At 52.1% G+C, this 18,233-nt stretch overlaps 1 protein-coding gene across 1 annotated transcript in view; it reads left to right on the top strand.

The window, feature by feature from the left end:
• Positions 1–18,233, top strand: part of XKR6 (XK, Kell blood group complex subunit-related family, member 6) — a 94,669-nt gene that overhangs the window by 71,161 nt on the left and 5,275 nt on the right. Inside the window, exon 4 of the mRNA XM_010840312.1 lies at positions 7,499–7,695. Coding sequence (XP_010838614.1) covers positions 7,499–7,695 — 197 coding nt within the window. The remainder of the gene's footprint in view (positions 1–7,498; positions 7,696–18,233) is intronic.

Raw genomic sequence — 18,233 nt, 5'->3', positions numbered from 1 at the left:
TTCCCACCTCTCCCCAGAACTGATGTGCTTTAGCCTTTTTCCCTCTGCGTCCGTCTGAGTCAGCTGTGACGCCAGGGGCAGGCAGGGACCCTCCCCCTCAGGGATCCCAGGTTGGAGCCTGTTGACACCAGGATATGATCATGGGCTCCGGGGGTCTGTACACGCGAGGACCTGAACTCGTGCAGCATGTTCCGGTGCGCGGCGACGTGTGCGTGTGTGTCTTGCTGCATAGGACATGCCTGCAGCTGTGAGGGTGCGTGAACTTCACGCGTGGTTGGCATGTACACACGTGGCGGTGTGTCCACACTGTGAGTGCGGCGTGCATGAGTGTGTGGTGTTTGTGTGGAGCGTTCTTGGTGGTGGTGGTGGTGGTGTGTGTGTGCCTGTGAGACAGTGCTCCACGCCCACCCAGGACGAGGGTCAACATGCCCCCAGAGGCATGGGCTGCTTGTGTTTAAATAGTACAAAAATATAAAAGTTTTTTAAATTGATGTATAAGTCACTTACAGTATTATACTAGCTTCAGGGGTGCAGCAGAGTAATCTGACGTCTTTGTAGATTATACTCTGAACAAAGTTACTACGACGTACTGACAGTATTTCCTGTGCTCTGCGTTCATCCCTGTGACTCATGTATTCAATGCCTCATAATCTGTCCCTCTTAATCCCCTTCCCCTGTCCTGCCTTCCCCTAAGGGAACTCGTTTAAGTGGTATGTGGTTTTTTTTTTATTTCAATTCCCAATTGTGCATTAGTAATCTATAGAGATACGTTCAGTTTCCGTACAATGACCTTGTATTGCGTTGTTGTTGCTCAGTCGCTAAGTCGGGTGAGACTCTTTGCAGCTCCACGGACTGCTGCACTTCAGGCTCCTTCCTCTGTCTTCACTGTATCATGAGACTTTGCTAAACTTGGTAATTAGTTCTGTGAACTTTGTTTTTATTCCTGGGGATTTTATCCAGATAGTCATATCATTTACAAATAGGGATAATTTTACTTCTTTCTTGCAAATTAAAAAAAATTTTTTTAATTGATTGATTATTTTTGGCTGCATCAGGTCACAGTTGTGGCTTGGGGGCTCAGTTGCCTCACAGCAGGTGGAATCTTAGTTACCTGACCAGGGATCGAACCGCATCCCCTGCATCGGAAGGCAGATTCTCAACTGCTGGACCATCAGGGAAGTCCCTTTCCTTGCAGTTTGTATAATCTTATTTCTTTCCCCTGACTTATTGTACTGACCAGGACTTCTAGTATGATGTTAAATAGAAATGGTGAGTGTAGACATTACTGCCTTGTTCCTGATCTTAAGATCTTCAGTCTTTATATCAGTAAGTGTGATATTAACTATTAATTTTTATAGATGTCTTTCATCTATGTCGGGTTAAGAAAGCTCTTTTCTATTTCTGGTTTGCTGAGAGTTTTTAAAAAAAATCATCAGTGGATGTTGAATTCTGTCAAATGCTCTCTTTCTGCATCAGTTAATGTAGTGTGTGGTTTTACCTGTTAATATCATTAATTGCAGTAATTGATTTCTGAATACAGAATAAGCCTTACATTCCCCAAATATACTCCAGTTGGATATCAAATACTATTCTTTACATATATCACTGAATTTGATTTGCTAGTATTTCGTTAAAGGTATTTGCATCTGGGTTTATAAGGGATGGGGCTTCCTTGATGGCTCAGACAGTAAAGAATCTGCCTGCAATGCACAAGACCCAGGTTCTATCCCTGGATTGGGATGATCCCCTGGAGAAGGGAATGGCTACCCACTCCAGTGTTCTTGCCTGGAGAATTCCATGGACAGAGGAGCCTGGCAGGCTATAGTCCATGGGGTTGCAAAGAGCTGGACACAACTGCGTGATTAACACTTTCACTTTCATAAGAGATATTGTCTGTAGTTTTATTTTCTTGTGTGGTATGTGTCTGACTTTGATAGAGTAATGCTGACCTCATAAAGTGAATACAGAAGTGTTCTCTCCTCTTTTATTTTTCTGGGGAAAAAAAGTGTATAGAATTGATGCTGTCAGTATTTCTACTTCCAGTGTTTCGTAGACTTTGTTTTTCTATTAGAGATTTCCAAAGCTTCAGGTGCCCCCAAACCTAGGTTTCGCCCTGTCTGGGACGTTGAGGGTGAGTTTCTGTCCACAATAGAGACTTTACAATGTGTCATAAGAAACAGCAGGGCACTGTAGGTCCAGACAGGTGAAATTATTCAGCCTCTCGCTTCCAGCTTCCCTTAACTAACTGCCAGTGCAGCAACATAAGTTGGCCAAGACCTCTGATGTACCTCAGTCCTGACTTGCTGTGTGACTTTGGGGAAATCACTCAGCCTCTCTGAGTCTCTGATGAACCAAAGAGGAAAAGATGACAAATATGTCTCCTTCAGAGTGTGCTGTAAGAGGTGAAAATGTGCTCAGAGAACTAGAGAGTTCTCCTGGAGGCATAAGGAACTTTAAACAGTTCTGTGGTTTATGAAGTAAGGGGAGGAGATAGCTTTGGAAGGGGAATAAGGAGAATAGACTGAAGGGAAGACAGGAGAACCCTCTGTGGGGGTCAGTAATAGGTGCCATCCTTGGCCTCTGGTCTCCCGTCTGTTCTCACAGGCATTGCCTCATCTGAGTCCCCTGAGGCCCTCTAAGGGGACCACGATAACATGCATCCATTCGTTCACCATGTCCTAGGGTCCTCCTCTGGGCCAAGCATTGCATAGATGAGAACACTGAGGCTCCATGAGGGTAGGAGATGTTCCCCAAGGCAACACAGCCAGGAACAGAACTGAAAAAGAACCCAGGTGTTAGGGGCAAACCATGATTTTCCCCTGTAGTAAAAGCAAGCAAGTTGCACTAAGGGCAGAAGGAAGGAGACAACTGGTCTACCTCATAGAGCTGTGTGGGTGGGAACTCCGAGCACTGGCTCCAGAGCAGACTTCTGGGCTTACGGCCCTCCTCAACCCCTTACTGAGCTGGGTAAACCGAAGCACATTTCGTAACCCTGGCACTTCAGTTTACCATCTGTTAAAGAGGGGGTAATATTGCATCCACCTTATTTATCTGTTGCAAGGATTAAGTTAATAAATACAAAATGCTCACAGCAGTGCCAGGCACATATGAGGGCCACACAAACACTGGGTGTTACTTGTCAAGAGGCTCGGCCAGAGAAAGATGGAGTTAATAAAAGGATCCTTCGGCTTAGCGATCCTTCGGCCTGCCCCTCTGAGATGGGTGAACTGCCCAAGGTCGAGCAGCCCTGCAGACCTCACACCAGACACAGGTTTCCTGAGTCCTCACTCCACAGGACAGCTGCCTGCCTGCCTTTAGATCCGTGCCTTTCATGATCCAATGTTCTTAGGAGAGAAATAGTGTGACAGCAGGTGACACAGAATCCAGGTGGAAGCCAGTCAGGAGGAGGAGAGTTGGATGTTTTTCCTCCCAAACCACCTTTCTAGGGGAGGTGAGATTTCTGGAACCTGCCAAGGAGAGGGAGAAGGCGAGGGAGCAGCAGCCCACCTTGTGTCTCCTGCAGATGCTTTCTCGTGGGGACATGGCACATCTGGGACTGCCCCTCGGCCTGGCCAGATGCCCCCTTGCACCCCGACGCTGCCACATTGAAAGGTGCAGGCCTTGGGAGGCCGCCGGCTGGGAATGAGATCACGGCGCGGAGGAGCAGCCTTCCTGCGTGGCTTAGGGTCTGGCGCCACCTAGTGGCCATGGGCCATGGCTGTCTTTGCACAGGGGTGACAGCTTAGCAAGAGGCTGCTGGCTGGGCTTCCGCAGAGGTCATCAAGACCCCACTCTGGATTCTATAAGGTCTACCAGGGACCCCGGGACTTGAGGACAGAAGAGGAGGGTGCAGGAGCCAGAGAATTGGGTGGAAGACCCTTGATTGGGAATTTTGAACTGGACTCTGATGTAGCTCCTACTCCAGGTGGCAGGCTATGTGAGCTGGTGTCCCAGGAGGCATGATAACCAGTTTTGGTCTCAGACTTGATCCCAGTGCACACTGGGCTTCAAGAATCTGTCTGCTTATGGGTGGGGAGTGGCTCCGGTTCTGCCCGCTCCTACCTTCATCTCTTCCCATATCTGGATGTTACCATAGAGGCAAGCTTGGTTTCTCTGGCAGATGTTATGGTTGAAGCAATGTGTTCTGGGCTCGTTGTCTTCCATTTCGCTGGCCATGCTGAACAGAGGGGCTAGTGGCTTGGGGAAAAGGGGCGTGGAATGGCAGACCAAGAGCTCCCTTTGCCCTGGCGAGGCTGACCTGGGTGAACCTGAGTGTTGGTGTTACCTCGCCTGGGGACCTGAATGCATAGATAGGCTTGGGTTATGAGACATAATCGTCCCCCCATTGGGCCTGCTTGTGAGGCTGGGGGAGGCAGAGGCTGTGGTCTGAGAGAGTAGACCTGAGAAAGTAGAACTTTGTGGTCTGCCCCTGAGGGAGTCTGTGGCCCCCAGCACTGTGCCCTGCAGCTGCCACATCTGAGTAGAGAGGAGTTTAGGAGCAGAGAGACCATATCCAACCTGGGAGACCCATGGCACCAGGGCTCTCCCGGCCACGTGGCTATTCTGGATGCCCGTGCGGAGCCTCTGGACTCGAAGCCCTGCTTCAGCTCCTTCACCAGGGCACCCTCGACCCCTCCTGCTCTGTCTCCCCAGGCCACCATCCGACCTGATCTGACCGTCCCCTCTGCCCGGGGTTCTGGAGTCCGGCTCCCCAGCCCCTTCCAACTACTTGGGACCACACGTCCTTAGAGCGGCCTCCCCTGCCCAGCCTGCTGCTACGGTCACCTCGTCTAGTCGGTCTCCTTCAGGCCCTCAGTTCTGACGTAGCTTCCCTCTCCTTTGTCCCTTTGTCTTTCAGTCTCCTCCAGAGCTCTTTGTCCGTCTCCCTTCCCTCTGTGTACGGGTCTGTTTCTTTCTCCCTGTCTCTCCACCTGTCTCCATCTCTCTCTGTTGCCATCTCTTGTGTCTCTCAGTCTCTGCCCCTTTCTCTCAGTGGCCCCATAGCTTTCCAGGTCAGGTTCAACAAGCAACCCCCGGGCATCCCCCTCCTTCCCTTTGCCTCTCCCCTGGTCCCATGATTTTGGGAACTTACAGACAGAGGCCAAGAGGGAGGCAGTGACTCGTGGGAAGCGGCGCAGCCAGTAAGCGACAGAACCTGGAGCAGACAAGGATTCGATGCCTTGCTTTGCTTCAGAGCTTCTGTTTCGCCAGGTGTTAAGTGACGGTAACCAGAGCTGCCCCGCAGGGTGTGACAGGCCCTTCGGGAGATGCCTGGCCCGCAGTGGTGCCTGGTGGGGCTGGCAGCCACGCACTGTTCACTCCAGCCTGACACCATTCCTGTACCAGCGCCTCCCTCCCCGCAGTTTCCTGCGGGGTTGTTCTCCGCTCACCCCAGGGAGTGTATATGCAGGAAATAAGGCATCCCTCTCAGCCCCCTCCCGATGGGTCTTCTTCGAGGTCTTTTCCATAGGTAGGAGGCCCACCAGTTTGGACTTACATAGGAGCATCACTGTAGTTTTGTATTATTTTGCAAATGTAGGCTTTCTCACCTCTGCTTCTAAAGCACGGGCTGCTGTAAAATCCACGTGAGTTTCCTGGGCAATGCCCACCTTTCCCGTTGCTTCAAGGAGGGGAGTACAGAGCCCTTCTCTGGGAGCCTCTTAGAAAGTCGGTGTACCTGGGGAAGGAGGCTGCCTTTGCAGTGCTGTGACAGTGCTGTCCTGGAGGGGGCCTCAGCCCTGGGGGACAGGAGTCTTCCTTCTTCCACAGCCCCCCCTCCCCCGGGGAGGGTGTGAACAGAGGCAAGCTCACGTGTCCATGAGAGACAGAGAAGACACGAGAAAGTTGGGGCGAGAACCGGTGACGGGGCTGGTGGACCGGCAAGGCCCAGGAGCCGAGGGACGGGTTTTCTTCTGAGCATGATGGGAAGTCAGGGAGGGCCGTCTGTGATTTTGACAAAGTGCCTTGGCTGCTGGGCAGAGAGTGGGTTGTTCTGGGGGCAAGAGTGGGCCCTGGGAGGCCAGTTAGGAGGCTTCTGCTCTGATCCAAGAGAGAGGGGGTGATGGCGGAGACCAGGCTGCAGTGGCGATAGAGACAGACCCCCAAGTGGGCCCCTGATGGGGTGCCTGGGGACAGCAGGGACCATGTAGGGGGCCAGCCACTCTCTCAACCTCTGTGATTCTGGCTTGGTGGTTTAGAAGACACATTCCCAGGGGATGGCCAGGGATGCACGTGTCATTCTGTCCTGTTGTCTGTGACCCCGATTGATGCTGCATGACCCCGATTGATCCTAACTGGGCCCACTGTGCTTTCTGAACCTTGCTTTGGTCCTGGCGCTGCCAGCTCCTCTGGGCTGGGCTTGGCCCCAGAGGCCACTGGCTGAGTCTGGCTTCTGTGTGTGCTAAGTTGCTTCAGTTGTGTCCGACTCTGGGCGACCCTATGGCCTGTAGCCCGCCAGGCTCCTCTGTCCATGGGATTTCCCAGGCAAGAATACTGGAGTGGGTTGCCATTTCCTTCTCCAGGGCATCTTCCCAAGTCTGGCTTAGATGATACCGTCCATCCTCCCCTTGTTGTGGCTTGGACAAAGCGTCTACAGTTTAGGGAGAACTGCAGCGGGCATGGGGGCTTTCTTCTGTGGGCCTGGATCCACAGCCAGCAGCTGGATTATCTCCCCAAGCTCCCCGTCAGCCTCACAACGCTGGAACTCTCTTATGTTAAAGAAGAGTAACACAGACACAGAGTTGGGGTGATGAGTCCAGGTCCCCACAATTAGCAGATGACAGAGCCCACGCTTCCTTGGCCCTATGTCCCTCCTAGAGCGAGTGGGGTCCATGTGTTTGTGTGGCTGAGTCCTGGGCCACACCTCGACGGAGGCGCCACTGTAGGCTCCCCCTAGCGTGGAGCGGGGCACACATGAGTTTTGGGGTCAAACAGCCTCGGCCAGCCCCTGGTGGCTCCCGCATCCACCTCTGGAGCCTGTGCCTGTGAGCCCTGCCTGCCTGTCCTACATGGGTATACTTCAGCCTGTCACCCGGGACCCAGGCCACACCAGGCAGCCCACCAGTGATCCCCAGTAGGAATTTCATAAATGCTAATGCCTTTCCTTCCTCCTCCAGAGAGGTGAAAACCCTGCTGAAATTTTCCCCCTGGGACCCTGAACTTGACCGAGCCCACCTGCCCCCTGAGCTCACCTGTGATACTTCCTTGGCAGCAAGGTCACTGGGTCCCACTCTTCCATTTCTCACTTTATAGATGAGCAAACCGAGGTGGGGAAGGAGACAACTTGCCCAGGCCCCCTTCCCTGGCCTGACCCCACCCGACCCCACCCTGAAGCCTCAGTACCTCATTCGTGGGCTGGGAGAACCCCTAGAGCTGGTCCAAGCACCTGGAAGACCTCAGAACCAAGGAGGGGCGGCTGGTTTGCCCGGGAGGGCCTGGCCCTTCCAGAACCCCCACCCCAACCCATGCCTCTCTCTGTGTTCTGTCCCGTCTCTCGCAGGTATATCCGCACCATGTACCTGGGGATTCAGAGCCAGCGGCAGAAGGAACACCAGCGACGCTTCTACTGGGCTATGATGTACGAATATGCAGACGTTAACATGCTGCGCCTCCTGGAGACCTTCCTGGAAAGCGCCCCCCAACTGGTGCTACAGCTCTGCATAATGATCCAGAAGAGCCGCGCCGAGACGCTGCCCTGTGAGTCCCCCCACCCCCACCCCGGGGCTGGGGGCCACCCTCCGCGCACACTCAAGGGGCGTCGCCCATCCGGATCCCCAAGTCCCCGGCGCAGCATCTTTGCGCCCCCGTGTGCGCGCCCGTACCGCCGCCGTCACGTGTGCACTTGCGCGGCCTTCATGTGCGCAGAGCAGAGCTGGGTCTCTAGTGTCCCTGGAGCGGCAGAGCAGGGGACCTGGGTCTCCCAGTCCAGGGAAAAGTCCCCTTATCTTGGCACTGGCCTGAGCCGCGGCGTTTGCACACACGTGATGAGGGAGACAGCACGTGCCCAAGAGGCTAACCGGCATCAGCAGTTTTAGACATTCTTGAGCCGTGGTGCTTCAAACGCGTTTACAAAATGCAGAAGCCCCGTTTATAAAACAGGCTGAAGCAGCTGTGTTCTAGGTACATGGAGGGTGGGGGTCCAGAGCCCAGGGTATCCCGCCCGCCGACCCCACCCCCACCCCTGGCCCCTGCGGCTCCAGATAGTCTCCAAGCGCCCAGGGGCTGGTCTGGACACCACTGGTTTCTACAGCAGCAGGAAGCCTTTGGAGGCCACCCGGTGACCCAAGAAGCCCTTTCCGGGTGGGACTCCTCTGGTCAAAGCACATTGTCACCCTGGGTTGCTGATGTCAGGGCAGACCCCAGTCAGACCAGCCTGCAAGTGTCCAGTCATGTCAGAACTTGTTTCAGTGGGGCTGGAGTTCTGATTGGGGCAAAGGTCCAGGGTGAGGAGGCGCTGGAGATCACGATGCTTGGGGGATACTTCCTGGGGAAGTATCCTGGGGAAGATGTAGGCTATGTGAACCCCAGCATTTGAAGGGATATAGGAGAAGGCAATGGCACCCCACTCCAGTACTCTTGCCTAGAAAATCCCATGGACGGAGGAGCCTGGTAGGCTCCAGTCCATGGGGTCGCTAAGAGTCGGACACGACTGAGCGACTTCCCTTTCACTTTTCACTTTCATGCATTGGAGAAGGAAATGGCAACCCACTCCAGTGTTCTTGCCTGGAGAATCCCAGGGACGGGGGAGCCTGGTGGTTGCTGTCTATGGGGTCGCACAGAGTCGGACACGACTGAAGTGATTTAGCAGCAGCAGCAGCAGGAGAACCATGATCATTCCAAAGAGTGGGAGGGAGCTACAGGGAGATGGTTATTGATTCACCATGTGGGAGACATTTCAAACAGCAGGAGCCATCCAGAGATGGAGAGACTGTCTCAGGAGGTAGTGAGTTTCCCGTCATGGGGAGCATTCAAGCAGAGATGTTGCTGAAAGGACTCAGTGCAGAGATTCCTGACTCCAGAGGATGTGCGTGTGTATGATCTGTGGTAGCAAGGGAGCTGGGGCAGAGGGTCCCTGGCCACTGGGGCCTGCAGGCCTCCTGGGTCCTTGCCTCTGGGCCCCCGGCTTCCCAAGCTGCTGCAGTGGGCCCTGGGTGTCACCAAGTTCACAGGCACCTGTAGGACACTCTCCAGTGGGATCCCCCCTTGCTCCACACCATCTGGAGAGGACAGCCAAGTCTGCGAACTTGGAAGGGGCTTATTGGCAACGTGGACGCTGTGCATTCTTGCAGGGCAGCAGCCTGGAAAGATGGGGCAACTCCCCCTGCTGCTTGACAGCTGTGTGACCTAGGCAAGGTACTGAGCCTCTCTGTTCCTCAGTTTTCTCGTTTCTGAAATGGAGATAATATTGGTACTTACCACAGAGGGTTGTTCTGAATATTTTGACATGACAAATGTCAAGGGCTTCAGGCAGCATCTGGCCATTTTGTTGTCGGTGACGGTAGAATTGGACCACACGTTACTAATGACATCATGGCCAGCTGGCGGCCTTTGGTGACACCCGTCCACTTTGCACCATTAATGCTAGTAGATGCTTAGGTAGATTGCTGTTGTTGTAATAGGTGAGTTTTCCAAGGATCGTGCCAGATACCAGCCTCTTCCACTTTTTCTCCCTATACCATCTCTCCACCTTTGATTCTTCTTTTATAACTGGGTTAACATTACAGTAGTCAGCCTGAAAGATGGATTTGTATCCAATTTACCTGTAAAACTGGTTGTTTTTGTTCAGTCGCTCAGTCATGTCTGACTCTTTACGACCCCTTGGACTGTAGCACAGCAGGCTTCTCCATCCTTCACTATCTCCCAGAGTTTCCTCAAACTCATGTTCGCTGAGTCAGTGATGCCATCCAACCATCTCATCCTCTGTCGTCCCCTTTTTTGCCTTCAATCATTCCTAGCATCAGGGTCTTTGCCAGTGAGTTGGCTTTTCGCATCAGGCGGCCAAAGTATTGGAGCTTCAGCTTCTGCTTCAGTCCTTCCAATGAATATTCAGGGTTGATTTCCTTTAGAATTGACTGGTTTGATCTCCTTTCTGTCCAAGGGACTCTCAAGAGTCTTCTCGAGCACCACAATTCAAAAGCATCAATTCTTTGATGCTTATCAATTCAAAATACAATTGTAGTGGTAATATTAAATCATGCAGATATTATGCAGTTATTATTGGGCTTCCTTTGTGGCTCAGCTGGTAAAGAATCCGCCTGCAATGCGGGAGACCTGGGTTCAATCCCTAGGTTGGGAATATCCCCTGGAGAAGGGAAAGGCTTCCCACTCCAGTATTCTGACCTGGAGAATTCCAAGGACTGTATAGTCCATGGGGTCGCAAAGAGTCAAACATGACTGAGCGACTTTCACCTTCACTTGAATATTTTGGTCATTTGGAGTCCTCCTTAAATCAGATGTCTCAAGTCAAGTTTAAATAAAGATAAAAATTATACATTTTATCTGGTAACATAGTGCCATTTTTCACTGGTAATGAGCCTGGTGTCAGTTGGGAGCTTCCAGAGCCTTCCTGGCTATGGCAGGGATGGGGAGGCAGCCCCGCATGGTGAGAAAAGTCCACCAGAGCTGTGTGTAAATTCCACCTCCGCCACTTACTGGCTTTACAAGTCGGTCTCCTAACTGGGCTTCTTCGTCCACAAAGCGGGCATAATAACTCCTCTGGGTGGTTGTGAAGGTCTAGTGAACTGCACATACCCGTCTACAGCACTTTGGCGGGTGTGTTATGGGTATGTGACACAGTCTTCCGGTCAACGAAGATGCTTTCAGTCATGCTCCATACTATGTGCAGAGGGTAACGGGGAACATAACAGAGGTAGTCCAGGCCCTCATGAATCTTCCATTCTCTCTTGGGAGACATAACAGGAGCAGTTAGATAGCTGGCATGTTGTGGCAAATGCTTTAAGCAAACAAACATGATGCCAAGACTGTAGTACCTGGGGTGGGGTGTGCAGAGAGCTTATTTGTGCAGGGCTGGGTTTCCTAGGTGGCGCTAGTGATAAAGAACCGACCTGCCAGGACAGGAGACATAAGAGACATGGGTTGGATCCCTGGGTCAGGAAGATCCCCTGGAGGAGGGAATGGCGACCCACTCCAGTAGTCTTGCCCGGAGAGTCCCATGGACAGAGGAGCCTGGCGGGCTATAGTCCATGGGGTTGCACAGAGTCCGACACAACTGAAGCGACTTAGCACACACACATCAGAGAAAGCCTCTCTAGAGAGTTGACACTTGGCCTGAATATAAATGATGAGGAAGAACCAACTATGGGAGGAGCAGAAACAACCTTCCCTGCAGAGGGAATTGCATATACAAAGGCCTTGGGGTGAGAAAAGCCTGCCTTATTCTAGATATGATAGGACTCAGTGTGGCTGCAGGTCAGCAGTCAGGGGATGGAGAGTGATGTGGGGGAGGGTGGAGAGGAAGGCGTGGGCCTGACAGCATGGGTGTATACCAAGTGCAGTGGGAAGGGTTATGTAGGAAAGCTATATGATCAGATTAGTTAAAAACAAATTATTTGCCTGCACGAATTTTAGTGCAGCGTGTGGGATCTAGTTTCCTGACCAGGGATTGAACCTGGGCCCCCTGCGTTGGGAGTGCAGAGTTTTGGCCACTAAAACACCAGAGAGGTCCCAGATTAGCTTTTTTAATTTTATTTTTTTAATTTATTTTTGGTTGAGATGGGACTTCATTGCTGCCCGGGCTTCTCTCTAGTTGTGGGGAGTGGCTTCTCTTGTCTCAGAGCACCAACTCTAGGCGCTTCAGCAGTTGTGGCTCCTGGGCTCCGGAGCACAGGCTCAATAATTGTGGCTCACAGCTTAATTGCTCCAGGGCGTGTGGGATCTTCCTGAATCAGGGGTTGAACCCGTGTCTCCTGCATTGGCGCCAGATTAGCTTTTAAAGAAGATCCCTTTTCTGGTGTTCAGGGAGGAAACCAAGAGCCCAGAGCACCTGTTAGAGGCAGCTGGTCCAGGGCTGAAACGATGGGCTTGGAGTGCTTGGAAGAGGAAGCCAACGCACGGATTGGCAGGCAACTCTGGAGCAGAAACCAGCAACACTTAGCAGGCCTGGGGGAGGTGGTGATGGGAGGAGGTTGAGATGGGGTATGTTGAGATGAAAGATGCTCTCTGGGGATGGGGTTGAGAGTTAGCAGCTCTGTCGCCTTTCCCGACATAGGGGGTTTTCTGATGCTTTTGGCCGGGGTTGGGGAATGCCACTCTCTTCACCCACACAGTGCCTGAGTCTGCCTTTTGGGGTTGAGCTCACACTGAGGTGTTGTCCTTCTTACATGACTCTGTGACCTGTTGTTCGCGGCCTCCCACCCGCCATGTGTCGGGCATCTACTCTGCTATAGGCAAGATGCTGTGTCAGAAATGGGTTTGCAAACACACTTATCCTTCGGTGGGTATCCTTAAACACTGGTTTTCTTTTAGACAAACACTGAACTCTAAGATCCAAATAGGCCCCTGTCTTTCCATCCCTTTGGTGTTAACCTCCCTAATTAGTTTTCTTCTTCTTCTTCTTCTTTTTTTTTTTTTTGAGTTGCCCCCGTGCATCATGCAGGATCTTAGCTCCCCAACCAGGGATCAATCCTAGATCCCTTGCACTGGGAGTGCGGAGTCTTAACCACTGGACCACTGGAAGTTTCTAGTTTTTTCTTTATTAAGTTCACTTGCTGGCTCCTCTTCTATCAGAAACCCTCCTGCTTCACACTTGCTCCTTTTTCCAGCAAGAGCTGATGGGAAACTCCACAGAGATGCAGGTGTCCATCCGCTTTCTCTGCTGCTCCTGTCTGTGCCTGTTTCTTCAGCCGCTCACATCCTGGAGGAGGCGTCAGCTCCCTCTCCTGATCAGCTTTCCTTTCTGCGTGAGGACCAGTCTGACCACGTTCCCCTTCTCAGGGGAAGGAGGGCCAGCTGTGGGGTTGGTTAACTGGCCCTCCTCGCCCTTCTCTCCTCGTGATCAAAGATTACCACCTCTCTCCTCTTGGGAGATTTCTTTTCTCTAATGAGAAAAGTGCTTTCTCCAGTCCTGCTTGTATGGACATCAGTTGTTACCCTCCAAATCTGGGTCACAAAAGTTGATTGCGTACATGCTCAGTCGCTCAATGTACATGGGTACATTGCCTGTGTCAGACTCTTGGCAACTCCATGGACTATAACCCACCAGGCTCCTCTGTCCATGTGATTTCCCAGGCATGAATAGTGGAGTGGATTGCCATTTCCTCCTCCAGGGGATCTTCCCAACCCAGGGATCGAACCCATGTCTTCTACAGTTTCTGCATTGGCAGGCGGATTCTTTACCTCTGAGCCACCTGAGAATCCCCAAAGTTGGTTACTTGATCATTTACACTTAGGTAAAGCTGCTGCCCAGAAGGTGACAATTATGTGGTTGTATGGCCTGAAGGTGACAGGTCTGTGCTCTATACCAACCTGTGAATTTCCACTGTGTCAAACACCATCAGATAATGAACCACCTTGCACAAAGTGATAGGGAGTTTTGTGCCCCGATCCTCTGTGATGTTGGCCACCACCTGGCCTAACCCTCCTCCCTGACTCCCCACCTACTGTCCCACCCCCACCCCCCTGGTGCTGAGCTGGAGCTAGCTGCTGGCGCTGATATTCCTGGGCTTCCGACCAGATTGATACAAAGATCTTCCAGCCTCCAGTCTGGACTTCAGGGTGCTCATCCCATGTCTGTCTTCGCCTCCTGGAATAATAAAGGGGAAGATGTGCGCTTCCCCTGGCTGCCTTGCATCTTCACAGATAGCTGCAATGAAGAGGGGCATGCCTGCCTTCTGCCACCAGAACACAGACTCAGCCTCTCTCACTTCCCTGGAGGAGGATCTCTCTCAGCTCTGTTTCTGTCTCCTTCTGAGGACTCACCCCTCCCTCTCTCCCATCAGATACTTGCTCGGTGTCTACACACAGAGTTCCGTGAACAACGAACTCCAGCTCACAGCCCTGCTTCAGCTCCCAGTAGCTTCCTATCAAACAGAACATTAAAACTTCACACTCTTAAACAGAATCTGCAAGGATTTTAAACAGAGACATAACACTTTCAGTGCATCTGTGTAACTTGACTTTGTATCCAATTCTGAGGCCTTTTGGCTGAGGTTGCCCCTAACAACAAGAGAAAAAGAGAGTAGTTCTTTGTTTTTCTTTTAAATTGTGGTAAGAACAAGAGAGATCCACCATCTTAACAAATTTTAAGTGCAAAAGAAAGTGCAGTAGGTACATATGAGGAAGAGTCCTTAAAGCGGTAGGACAGCTCTAAGAAAGGCAGGGTTCATCAATTTCATTGGTTGCACAGTGGTGAAGAACCTGCCTGCCGGTGCAGGAAGCACAAGAGATGCAGATTCCATCCCTGGTTCAGAAAGATCCCCTAGAGGAGGAAAAGGCAACCCACTCCAGTATTCTTGCCTGGGAAATCCCATGGACAGAGGAGACTGGTGGGCTACAGTCCATGGGCTCGCAAAAGAGCGACCGAACAACAACAGTTAGTACAGATGAAGTAACAATTGGCCGCCTGAAAATGTCTGTGCATCAAATGCTGTGACAAGAGGGACGTTGAGGCAGGCTGACCGGCAGCACTTCAAGGGAGAGGCTCTGAGAGCTGCCAGCTCAGAAGCCTGAGCAGTAACTATAATGTGACCACTTATTCAGTAACTATTTACCAAGCACCTACTGTGTGCCAGGCATGGTTCCAGGAGCTGGGGACAGAGTAATAATACAGACAGAAAGCCCTGCTCTCATGGAGCTTATGTGTCTTGGACAGAGACATGAACAAGGAGCAGAACAAATATTTTGTCTTCTGTATTAGAAAATGGTAAATAGAGTTCTAAAGCTGGAAAGAGAGCCACAGGGGAGCAGAGCTGTGTCCAGCGTTCAATAAGGGAGCAGGAAGGGGACCTCTGAGCAAAGATGTAGAGCAGGGAGGGAGCCAGCCTGCAGGTCACTGGAGGTACATGCACCAGAGGAGGGCATAGCCAAACGCAAGGCCTTGAGCTAAGAAAGTGGCCCCAGTGTTTCGGGAGCAGCCAGGAGGCTGGGAAGAGGGGGCATGATGCCTCCATTGCTTCCATAGCTCAGTCCTGCCCATGGTCCTGTCAGCAGAGCATCTTTTCTTCTTCTTCTTTGTTAAAAAATATATATTTAAACAGCTTTATTGAGATACAGTTTGTATACTGCACAAGTCATTCATTTGAAGTTCAATGGCTATCATTATGGGAGCATCAGAGCTTTGAGTCTTGTCAGCTGTTTGCCCCTCAATGAGGGTAGATTTACCGGGACTTTCCAGTGATGGCGGGTTTCCCTGTTGGCTCAGACGGTAAAGCGTCTGTCTACAATGCGGGAGACCTGGGTTCGATCTCTGCGTCGGGAAGATCCCCTGGAGAAGGAAATGGCAACCCACTCCAGTATTCATGCCTGGAAAATCCCATGGACCAAGGAGCCTGGTAGGCTGCAGTCCATGGGGTTGCAAAGAATCAGACAAGCCTGAGCGACTTCACTTCACTTCTTCCAGTGATGGCAGACGGCTTCCTTCACAGTGTGCTCCAGGCCCGCCAGAATTCTGGCATTCGTGCGGCTTCTGCCAGGCCAGCTGAGTGGCTGACATTTGTCCTAGAATCTATAAAGTCTGCCTTTACCCAGCTGGCAGAGCCACAGTGCTCTCCCGCCTCTGTGAGTGGATTAATATCACCAGACCATGGGCCAGGAGCAGGGCATAGACCCCGAGGTCTCGGGCACCACTAATGGGAGCTTGCATGTGAGTCCATGGGAGAAGGGGAACTACTGGAGTTTGTAAGCCCAGGGCATTGGGGCCTTTGGAGCTGGAGGTACTGGGTTGGAAGCTCCCTCACCAGCAGTTTGCTGATGTTGTAGCTGTTTTAAAAGGCAGATTTTGTTATTGTTTAGGCATCTCAAGGCCAATAGATCAGGAGACAGCTGCCACTGAAAAAATCACTTGTCACAGATTCCCAAGAAGAGGCCGGCATGCCACATCATCGTGGGGGGCTTGGGATAGGCTAGTCTGAATAATATCAGGAAGCTCTGGGGTCCAGGGCTGTCCCTAATTGTCTGGTACCTGGCCCTGAGGCGATTAGGACAGGGGAACAGTGGCCCAAAGTGTCAGGGCCCAGTGAAGGAGGTGTGAGCTCTGGACTGGTTGGTCTGTATATGAAAAGCACCTCTTGTTTGATATTTCTAGGAATTTGCTAAACCTGAGAGGGGCAATCCCTCCAAGATCAGCACGGCCCCAAAGGGGAACCATCAGAATACAAGCACACGCTTCAAGCCTTAATACTAGACAAATCCTTTTACCTCCTGGCGCCTTGGTTTCCTATCCTATAAAATGGGGTACCAGTAAGCATTTCAGGGGATTATTGTCAGGATGAAAGGAAATAATTTATGCGAAGTGTCTGGCACAATGCCTGCTGTATTGGGAATACTTGGTGGGTATTAGCCTCCTCACCTCTGCCTTCTGCCCTCAAGGTTTCTTCTGAAAGACACACACATGAATGGAGGCTCCCCGGAGTTCTCTTTTCCCGCTTTCAGGGATAATGGTGGGAGGGTGAGACAGCTGGTGGGCTCATTTCTCCATCAGCCCCTTTGAGAATCAAAATGCCCCTGCGATTTTGCACATAGTTTCAGAAGGACCAGACCTATTGCTGCCCTGCCCTTGAGGGGCTCACCTGATGAAGGTGAGAACATACTTAAGGAAAAAGGGAAGGAGTCAGAGAGTGTATGGGATGGTGAATGACACTAAAGTGGGAAATACGGCCTGGAAGTGAAGCTCCAATACTTCAGCCACCTGATGTGACGACCTGCTTCTATAGAAAAGACCCTGATGCTGGGAAGGATTGGGGGCAGGAGGAGAAGGGGATGACAGAGGATGAGATGGTTGGATGGCATCACCAACTCAATGGACATGAGTTTGAGCAAGCTCTTGGAGTTAGTGATGAACAGGGAAGCCTGATGTGCTGCTGTCCATAGGGTCACAAAGAGTCGGACACGACTGAGCGACTGAACTGGACTGAGGGCCTGGAAGGCGGGAGGAGGTACTGGGAGCTGAAGTTTGCAGTGTCTGGCTGGCGATGGCCTGGCTGAGAAGGCAAGCTCTGGTAAAAGCCTTCGTGCGGTGACACTTGGGGACCTGGGAAAGGGCCACACAGGTGATGGACAGAGCCAGCACACATGTCCTGCAGTGGGACTGTGCCTGGAGCACATGGGACAGAGGGGGTGTGAGGAGCTAGCTGGAGGTGACCTCAGAGCAGCCAGGGGCTGCCCTGAGTAGAGCCCAGGATGAAGGCCTGGCAGCATGACAGGAACTTCGGTGTGAGGCCACTGGAGAAGGGGATGCTGAGGAGCACGAACAGGGACTGGGCAGGGTGCACGCATAACTCAAGGCAGTGTCTTGAGAGGCCCCGCGGGCCTTAGAAGGACTGAAGCCTTAACCCTGGCCAAAACAGCATGTTGGCCCCCCAAGGGTGACCATACTGGGTTTAAGGGCCTCCCCGGTCAAAGATGTCCAACTGAGACTTGTGCCCGTCATACTCCGTTTCGTTGGTCTTGAGGTACAGACGTCCTCTTTCTAGAAACCTTAGATGCCTTGTCTGGTGATCAGAGCCCCAAGACCCTTGACCCAAGCCTTTCTCAGGGGTGGCCCCCAGGAGGCCCGACTTAGTGACCTCCCAGCTGCTGAGGCTGGACTCAGGTCGCCTGGTGGGCCAGCTGCACCGTCCCCCCGACCCCTCAGGGGCTGCTCCAGGAAAAATGAACAAGTCATGAAGGTCACTGCCTGGAACCCGTCATGGCTGAACGAGGAGTGTTCAGCAGTCTCCAGCCTGATCTTTGAAATGCAGAAGGTGATGGAGCTGTAAGTGGGAGGGATCATAAACACACCCAGCCTGAGCACAGTGTGGGCCTGGGTCTCGGCCAGGGTCATACATTGACTTTGGGGTTGACCTCGGGCCAAACAGAAATCTTCCAAGTGAGCTGCTGTGGAGGGAAAGCCCTGCACCCCCTCCCTCTGTAATGAAATACACGGCAGGCCTTTGAAGAGTGATCATTTAACAGGAGGAGAGTCAGGCCTTTGAAGAGTGAGAGTCAGACCTTTGAAGAGTGAAAGTCAGGCCTTTGAAGAGTGATCACTTAACAGCAGGAAAGTCAGGCTTTTAAAGAGT

This window comes from Bison bison, unplaced genomic scaffold (assembly GCF_000754665.1).
Source record: "Bison bison bison isolate TAMUID 2011002044 unplaced genomic scaffold, Bison_UMD1.0 scf7180017864143, whole genome shotgun sequence".
In the NCBI taxonomy this organism is placed as follows: Eukaryota; Metazoa; Chordata; class Mammalia; order Artiodactyla; family Bovidae; genus Bison; species Bison bison.
The sequence above is the reverse complement of the archived record's forward strand: the minus strand, read 5'-3'. Positions and strand labels throughout refer to the sequence as shown.